The following is a 9,308-nucleotide window of genomic DNA, read 5'->3' as shown; positions in this document are numbered from 1 at the left end:
TTGAAACAACATGTTTATTTAGACACAAACTCATACAAACGTCATTGGATTGTAAAAAAGCAAGAAAAGAAAGCAAGTTTTTGTTGTGAAAGGACCTCCATTTTTAGTAGACATCAGTGAAGGCTCTGTCCAGTGAATTGGACATCTGTCCCAATTAACACATAATCCTGGAAAGAAGTTTAGAATCGAGGATCAGGTTCAGGTTAAATATAGCTGTATCTGTTATAACATTCCTCGGATTTTAATCCTCATACCTTCAGTATTTGAAGCTGAGTGTTGACCAGATTCATTTTTCCGATGGCAGGCAGAGGATAACCCTGCTTTAAATAAGCTGTTAAAAGCAATTCAGAGATTTGAGACATGTTTCAAAACAGTAAACAAGTCACAATGGATCAGATCATGTCCTCACCGTTCACAGTGGGTATCACGACAGCATTCAAGACCATCTTGAAAACACTGTCGAGTGATTTCACCTGTTGGATAGGAAAATGAACATTACATTTGTGCCTATTTCCTTCATTAGATCTCTTTCCAATGAGGTCTGGTTGTCGTACCTGAAACGGTCCCACGTAGCTCGTCCCTAACGTCATGTCCATTCTATAGAAATATATGAATGATTATACAGTGTGAAAAATCAAGTAATGTTCCAACAGAATATTCACTTCCTTTACTTACTCATCAAGGGTCACATCTCCAGCAACTTTCATGCCACTGACGTAAATCTTGGCGCTCACGCTGGCGTTCTGATCACAAAATACATACATCGCGTGTGTCAACAAATATTTAACTTCTTCAATGTCATGTCATATCCGTGATACTCACCACATTGAGGATGAACAGAGGCGTCAGCGTGGCGTTGGGCTGAATAGCGTAGGCTGTAATGGTGCTGCTCGCCTGCACTGTCACATTGTTGGGCTCAAATGAGAGGTTCGGCTCCTTTGCAGCCTTCACAAGGAGCTTCATCATCAATCCAGGGTACTGCTTAGCAATCTGGAGTAGCGCATTAAAGAGATCTTTGCTAAACAAACTAATTATAATATTGAAGATATTTGTGATATATGTCGAAGTAAATAAAAGCTTCCAAACAAATATTTCTATTAATACATTAACTGACTTAGTGGCTTTTAATACGCTGTCAGAGGCAGAATATCTTTTTGTTTGTAAGAAAAAATAAGGGGAAATAATAACCAGTGTATTTTTTTTTTTTCTTACTTGTGGAATGAAGGTCCCAAATGTCTTTGTGTTCAGTCTAAAAGGAAAACTGGAAGGGATCTGGAAAAAGAATTGAAAATGCAACCAGAGAATTAGTGGCAATCTTTCTAAAAAAAAAAGAAAAATAAATTGTTTAAGACACCTATAGACATTTTTGCACTAATCTTCTTGGACCATGCAAAACTTTTGAAGCTCGATTTCGTTTTCAGATTCACATTTATGGCATTTGGCTAAGTGTTTGGCTTTTAAAAATCTATATCAATAAATACTGCTGGTATTAAACTCTGAGAGGATTCAGGTACTGCTGGAAGAGGGAGGTGTTTTACGACGGCGTTTTAGTGCCACGTCAAAACAAAATAAAATACAATTACGAGAATAAAAGGAGTAGCAATGTGAGAATTAAGTGCTAATGTTTTGAGAAAAATCACAGAATAGAAACGTTTCACTGTTTTGCAAAATGATCTTTGCCTTTTGCCGCATCAGTACGGAGTTATAATTAGTAAACGGACACGGCAGTGATTCTGTAGGAAACGTTATTTATTTAGAACTAAAATTCAGACAGACATTGAGAAAATTGCCTCTTTTGTGCGGCCTGAAATGGAGACTATTGGGAGAATGCAAGGATATCGATGGTTACGTCTGTTCGAAGAGGAGATGTCGCTTCTCAAGAGACTATGAGAATAATGATCAAAGAAATCGACGTCTTCGACATCGCCAGTACTTCAGCCAGGGTCCCAACGTGTTGCGTTGTGGCATATGGATTCATATGATAAGCTCATAATTTTGACTTTGAGTTATTCTCATAAGATTTTCTCAAAATATTTGATAATTGCTACGACTTTATTCTTGTAATCGTACTTTTTTTTTTAACACGCCACTAAAACACCTTCACAGAGTTTAGATGTTGTGTGAAGACTGCTAGAGACTCTGTTCATATATCAAGTGGAGGTTCATTCCATCTTCTTTGGTGCCAGAACAGAAAAGAGTCTTGAGAGATGTTGGGACTAATCAAGCAGTGGTTGGGGTTATGAGGGAGTGTGGTGTAGCACAGGGTGAGAGACATCTAGGATGAGGTAAAGGGATGCTGGTATGTTTTTGGCTTTGTCGGCATGCATCAATGTTTTAAATCTGATGCAGCAGCTACAGAAAGCCAGTGGAGGAACATAATAGGTAGGGGTGGTAGATAAGTGGTTAATGGAAGGTTATGAGTTCAAATCTCAGCACCACCAAGCTCCTAACCCTCAGTGCTCCAGGGTCGCTGCATCATGGCTGAACCTGTGCTTTGACCCCAGCTTCCTAACAACACTGGGATATGTGAAGATGCAATATACATGTGACCAGTAAAAAGCACAGTAATGTAGCAATACATTGATTTGGGAGAATCTCAGAAGGTGGACAGGTATGAGAGGAAGCATGTCAGACTTTATCCTCTTTGGTTTGTGACTGTCATGTGACGGGGGGAGCTGGTTGATAGGCCAAAAATGGCTCAAATTAAATTAGATGAATAATGAGAGGGAAAATACAGTTAATGATGCAAAATGTTGGATTTGTATTATGTAACTATTAGACCTGGTGTGTTTTTGTGGTCTGGACTAATCGGCAGGTTTTGAGGCACCCATTTCTAAAGGGTACACATATTTCTAAGCCTATAGTATTAATGATGTGGTGTTAATTTTTCATAAAAACCACCTACAGCGGCTGTAACTCACCATGTCGTCTGTTACATACAGACTGAGCACTCCAGCGTTGTAGTACACAAAGCCGGCTGAGTTCAAGGTGAACGCTGATAATCCGATATACAGCATGTTGTCATCCTGAGAGGGCAGGGTGAAGGGGGTCGGGGTGAACGGTGGCTCTTTATGCTGCCCGATGTTGTAGAACTCCCCCTGTAGAAAGTGTAAAAACGATCAAAAAGATCAATATTACGGAATATTTTAAAAGGAAGAATTCTCCTTTATCTCACCTTTAAACTGAGATCAATGCTGGAATCTGAAATGAGCGGAGACTCCACCATGGAATACTCGATCTCGGCGTACTTGTCAACTTGAGCGAGAACTAAAAACCGATTAAAGCATGTCAGATCAGTCTTCCGGGGTTCGTTATGTTAGAGATACAGTGTATGTATTGAGGTTACTATTTAGAGTTTTCAGATGCGGATTTATCTCGTCTATGACTTCTGTTACAAGAGGGCAGATCTGAAACAACAAGCATTTTGTATGAGATGAAAAGAAAAGCACCTGAAAAGATATCTTTTTATTTCTTTGGTGTGTTGATACCTGTTTCTGTAGAGCACTGCGCAGAGCTTTATCGATGTAGTCTTTAAACAGATTATACAGCCAGCTGAGTGCGAAAGGCAACAGAATTAAATTGCTATTTCGTAAATACCCATTACTCTAACCAAGTCTGAGGTCATGACGTCTCAAAGCAAAAGGAATTACATAGATTAGATTTTCAAGATAAATCTGCTCATTCACCACTGAACTCTTTCTCATCAAACAGGCAATTGTGCCTTAGAACTGATGCTCACTGCATGTTTTTTGTTTTGCGCACCATTCAGATGTAAAGACTACAGAAATACACAAATCGTCCAGCCTGATATCAGATGTGGGAGGTGTGGTAGCTCAGTGGTTAAGGCATTGGCTGGTGGATCAGAAGGTCACAGGAAGGTTAAATCCCAACACCACCAAGCTGCTACTGATGGGCCCTTGAGTAAGGCCCTTAACCCTCAACTGCTAAAATTTAAGTCGCTCTGGATAAGGGCGACCGCCCTTTTGCCATTAATTTAAATGCAAATGTAAATAGCAAACATATAATTGGTGCATAAAGATAACATCTGAATTTTATACTGAATTATTCTGCAGGTAAGCTGATGAGCTACTGTTGTATTATGCAGAAATCGGTACACGGACTACGGATTACCGATTAGCACGTCACATGTCCTAGTCACAAATTACTCATGTGACTAGATCGTTCACACCTGGTCACATCTGGTCACCCTCAATTAGCACATATTGCTATATTAATGTCCGCATGTGTTTTTGTGTATCTCAACCGTCTTTATGGATCTCAGCCTAATCTTTGTGTAGTGTTGCTTTATTTATGGTTTATGTGGTTGGATTTTCTGAGTTGTGGTCGTATCATATTATCGTCTGAAGTGCAAAATCAACAAAGCAGAACTCGTTTCATAAATTGTTCTGTTTGCAATTTGATAATAACAGATTACCTGGCACCTCCATGAAACTTGATCTCGACCTGGCCAACAGAAGCTGCACAGTTAACACTGCTGACCATGGGACGGCCCGTTTCATCGCCTGTGACCCCGATGGTGGCGCTGATACTGAGTCCACTAACAGCCAAATCGAACGAGCCACTGTCCTTTCTACACAACGTATATCACGTTCACTACAAATATCTTACATTACACTGAAAGTGCACAGTCACGGGACATTTTTGCCTACATGATTTTGAGGTATTTGACTCTCCAGTTGCCGTGCAGGTTAATGAAGGCGTCGCCGATAGACAGACTCACCCCTGTGCCGGGGACCAACCCTACGGCTGATTTGGGCAACCCCAGATTTATGATCTGTATGCTGGTGGGAAAAGACAAAATGAAATACAGTAAAAAGGATGATTATGACAAATCAAATAATGTATCACATTTAATGATCTTTAGCTAGCTCCATCTTACTTTTCTTTTTTGCAGAATTACTGTATATACAGGTTTCATAATTACTGGCACCTCAAATGAGTTCACTCTTTAGATAGTAACCTTCAAATTATGTGTTAAATAAAAGAATACTGTAGTAAATAAAGTAATAATAAAGATAAATACCTCATGTTTTATAACGTCATCAACTGTCCAAATTATGTTGTATATATATATATATATATATATATATATATATATATATATATATATATATATATATATATATATATATATATATATACAAACATACACAGGCATAACATTATAACCACCTGCCTAATATGGTGTTGGTCCCCTATTTTGGTGCTAAAACAGTCGTGACCCATCGATCATTAACAGCATGAACTTCTTCAGCAATTTGAGCTACAGGAGCTCGTTTGTTGTATCGGACCACACGGGTCAGCCTTTGCTCCCCACGTGCATCAACGAGCCTCGGCCGCCAATGACCGTCACCGGTTCACTAGTTTCCTTTCTTGGACCACTTTTGATAGATCCAGGAACACCCCACAAGAACTGCAGTTTTGAAGATGTTCTGAGCAAATCGTCTACACGTCACAATTTGTCCCCCGTCAAACTCAAATCCTTTCTCTTGTCTATTTTTCCTGCTTCTAATCAACTTTGAGGACAAAAATGTTCACTTGCTGCCAAATATATCCTACACACTAACAAGTGACATGATGAAGAGAAAATTCAGTGTTATAATACATATTATAATATCATATCATAATGTTATAAAGTTATGCCTGATCTGTGTATATCGTTGTAGATTTTATAAAAATAAAAGAAAATGAAGGAGATATTATTATCGTGTTTTCTGAAAGTATGTCCTTTAGATTTGTTCACTGTATATATATATATATATATTTAAATATATATAAAACTATTTAAATACATTATTAATAAAACGTAGTTCACAAAAATGCTCACATTTTAAAATAATCATTATCCGCCTTCAATATATTTTTCTGATTCAGATTTTTTTCAAATAGAAACCATGTAGATTTGCTGTCTCACTCTGTTAGACTGTATGAGACCTTGCCGATGGGAGACACTTCCTCCGAGCCACTCATATCTGGGATTTTGATGGTTTTAAACTTGGCCTGTAGAGCATCGAGGCCAATCTGACGGCCTTGTGGGAAAAAAAAAAAGAATAAAAAAGAAATATGACACTGTACAACGATCAAGGTAGAATTTTTTTTTATTATATATATATATATATATATATATATATATATATATATATATATATATATATATATATATATATATATATATAAAGCATAATTACTGCATTCTGTTTGCTATTTGAACAATTCAGACTTAATAATATTGTACTCACCATACTCGAGCCCCTTTTCAGTGAGTCTTACTTTAACTCCGGGATTAGTTAAGCTCAGAGGAGCCAACACATACCACAGAGACAGCATGTCCACCCTGACCTGAGACACACACACACACACACACACACACACACACACACTGAGAAGTGGGCACCAGGCCAGATCAGTCACGTGTGTGTGAGTGTGTGTGTGTAATCTGTTCCCCTGTGGAACAACCCATTGTGCTATTTTGGAAAACATTCAAACATTTACACATACTTCTCAGTCAGGCATTTCTCTGACCTGTGCTGATAAAAACCAGTGGCTTGCGGTCAGGGCCAGTAAAGTCTTCTCTGCTGGTCTAAACACTATCAGAAGCACTGACCTACATTTACAACCTAAATTCTAATATTTGTTCAATAAAATTGTATACATTTTTCCCAACAGTTTATTCTCTTTATTTCGTAGCGTTTCTCTCGGCTGCACTGCTTCCAGTACGTGTATGTGGATGTTAGATTTTTTTGTCCAATCAGATTTCAGCCTCTATGTGCTGCCATCTCAATCTAATCTGCCCAGAGCCTTTAAAGTCAGAACTGCTGGACTTTTTTACCTCAGAGAATATTAGCAATGGATCTGTTTCTTTACCAATCAAATTTCATATTTGCCTCACCCCTGTAAGCTCGCTGGGCCAGAACAGCGTCAGCATTTTTCCGTCCTCTGATTGGTTGGTCAGAGGGAAACTGTTACAGCCAAGTTCAACTGGGAAAACATGTCTGTTGTTCTGCACACATGACGACATCGTGAGGAGGTCGGCCAACCCCGAAGCTAGCTAGCTTGCCTCTAGCCTCTGAGGAGAGCTACAAATTATGAGTCTGCATCTCTGGTAAGTAGGTTGTATTTTATTAACATTTTTAATGTGTTTGTCATGTTATTAAATGAATATTGATTCTGAACTGCTCCAGATAATGTAGGTGCACAGTTGTGGTTGTAGTGTAGAGGATTGGAGTCTTAACTGGGTTTCTTGCTTTAGGCAAAATGGTATTCACCCTCCATATGTGAAATGCCTCTCTCTCTTTAATGCCACGCGTTGTTAAAATGCGTTATTTTATAGTATTGGTGCGTTCTCTAATTGCGACGTGATAGTGGTGGTATTAAGAGGTGAGTTAAGTTGGGTACGTCCCCACTGAAGGCCCAGGTACCAAATGCACGGCCCGCCACTGATAAAAACATTTATGTTTATTTACCTCAGCGAGAAATACAGTGAGACATAAAAAAGAGTTTAGAGTTGAGCGAAAGTAATTGCATTTTATTTTAAAATGTTCATTTAAGCGTTTTAATTCCTTTTCATTTCTCATACAAGACCTTTAACTGTATCATATTCATGTACCTTTACCATTTCAGCATGTGATTAATGAGAAATGAAGGGACTTCCTCGTACAAGGGTAACTTCCGAGATTCTTTTTCAGCTCACCTGCTGCAGCCAGGCATGAACTAAAAGGTACAATTTGCAAACAAAATTGCAATTTTCATAAGAGATACAAGATTCATGATTACAGCTTGAGGATCTTGAGGATCTTGTCTAAACTGCCGCTGTACACAAACACAAATCATCTGACATGTTTTAGCGACGTTTGAGATTTTTATTTCTGAAGCTGAAAAAGAGTTGTGTGTTTGTTAAAAAAAAAAAAAAAAAACACATGACTGGAGTCAAACCACGAGATTAAAATTAAGCCTGGACTAAAGGAACCGATGTACAAGAGAGTGCATCAACATGATTGTTTGCATCTTTGTCAAGCAGAGCTCATAAAGGTTTTAGAATTTGTCGCAAAATGTTAACAATTTACGATTTTCTTGCAGAATTTATATCGCCGAAAAACCATTCTAGATTTTGTACATACTTCATGTCTGTATATATGTGTGGAGAGTCACTTTCACTTTTACATTCTGAATTGCACTACTTCTCCTGCAAAGCCTCTTTCTGTATACAGTATTTATTTAATTAATTATAGTTTATTTGAAAACTGTGTACACATTTCATATCTGTGTATGTGTCTGCACTTAACACCAAGACAAATTCCTAGTACTGTAAAGTGTTTTTTGCTGAACTCTGCTGTACCTGGCAACAAATCATTTTCTGATTCGGATTTCCTCCTTACAAGAATATATAAATTAAATATTTAGCACAGGTGTACATAAAAAAAAAAAACTAATCAGAGACAAGAACAGTTTTCTCTTTTTACTTAGAATGAACAATTGCACTGTCATTTCATTTCAATTAAAAAGCAACATACTTTACAAGTGCATAAAGTTGCATAAAACCTAAAATGTTTGATTTAAATATAAAAGAACAGTCAAAACGTTTTCTTAAATAAAACCTTTTTTTCTAATAATACGCTCTAAAGATTTGTATGTGGATTTACCTCAAAGTGTCTCAGTAAAGCCTGTGTTCTCTGTGTCTGCTTCTCTGTTTCACAGGAAAGGAGCAGCTCCTGAGCTGGTGTGAATGAGGGAAGTGAAACTTGGGGCTTCTAATTCACCAGGAAGAGACTGTTTGCAAATTGACTTACAGCTCGTAAGTTCCTCGTGTTCAAACCAGGAACCAGAATGCATTGAATGCCTAGCTCATGTTTTTTACCCTAATGAAACACTCGGGTAATATCCAACTCTCGTTACAAACGAAAAAGACACATACCAACAGTCAAAAGTGCAAAAAAAGTGGGTGTGGCAGACCTGGAAAAACCTCATGTATCACATGACTAGAAGCGACTCCAACCAGCTTGCGAGGTTATGACAAACTTAAAACCTGAAGAACGTGAAATTGGTCTACTTGTTTTGATGGCAAGTCGTTTATTAGTATTATGATTATTAGCACAACCCTCTATTTAAACTTCACTTCAGATATTTATGCATAGTTACTTATTTGAGTTAGAGCTTGTTAAGATGTTGATCTTCTGATCACAAGGTCATGAGTGCAAATCCCTTAACCATCAACCTTCTTAGCTTTGTGCATGAGATCCCTATAAGTCACTCTAGAGAAATGTGAATGTAAATATTAAAATATTTAATAG

At 37.9% G+C, this 9,308-nt stretch overlaps 1 protein-coding gene across 5 annotated transcripts; it reads right to left on the bottom strand.

The window, feature by feature from the left end:
• Positions 1 to 8,943, bottom strand: LOC310722699 (bactericidal permeability-increasing protein-like). Of its 5 annotated transcripts, none has more exons than XM_083535324.1 (17): positions 8,661 to 8,943; positions 7,628 to 7,731; positions 6,261 to 6,360; positions 5,936 to 6,050; positions 4,671 to 4,802; positions 4,436 to 4,591; positions 3,489 to 3,552; positions 3,347 to 3,407; positions 3,176 to 3,267; positions 2,922 to 3,098; positions 1,213 to 1,272; positions 823 to 990; positions 676 to 743; positions 555 to 597; positions 410 to 473; positions 255 to 331; positions 1 to 167 (listed from the first exon to the last, which is right to left on the bottom strand). In XM_083535324.1, the coding sequence occupies exons 2-17, from the start codon at positions 7,634 to 7,636 to the stop codon at positions 114 to 116; spliced, it is 1,440 nt and encodes a 479-aa protein (XP_083391450.1). In that variant the 5' UTR covers positions 7,637 to 7,731; positions 8,661 to 8,943; the 3' UTR covers positions 1 to 113. The 5 variants fall into 5 exon arrangements, with proteins under 5 accessions (XP_083391450.1, XP_083391449.1, XP_083391451.1 ...); XM_083535323.1 differs by having other exon boundaries at positions 6,261 to 6,957; positions 7,459 to 7,731; positions 8,661 to 8,908; XM_083535325.1 differs by having other exon boundaries at positions 7,634 to 7,731; positions 8,661 to 8,891.
• Between the last annotated feature and the right edge of the window lie 365 nt (positions 8,944 to 9,308).

Source organism: Silurus aristotelis, assembly GCF_946808225.1.
Source record: "Silurus aristotelis genome assembly, chromosome: 29".
NCBI lineage: Eukaryota > Metazoa > Chordata > Actinopteri > Siluriformes > Siluridae > Silurus > Silurus aristotelis.
This window is presented reverse-complemented; position numbering and strand designations above follow the sequence as displayed.

Coding starts and splice junctions, on each gene's coding strand:
- LOC310722699 (XM_083535323.1), bottom strand. CDS start 6,501: ATGTTTTCCAAAATAGCACAATGGGTTGTTCCACAGGGGAACAGATTA. Junction 6,051..6,260: donor TGAAAAGGGGCTCGAGTATG/GTGAGTACAATA, acceptor TTTTCCCACAAG/GCCGTCAGATTGGCCTCGAT. Junction 168..254: donor CTCAGCTTCAAATACTGAAG/GTATGAGGATTA, acceptor ACTTCTTTCCAG/GATTATGTGTTAATTGGGAC.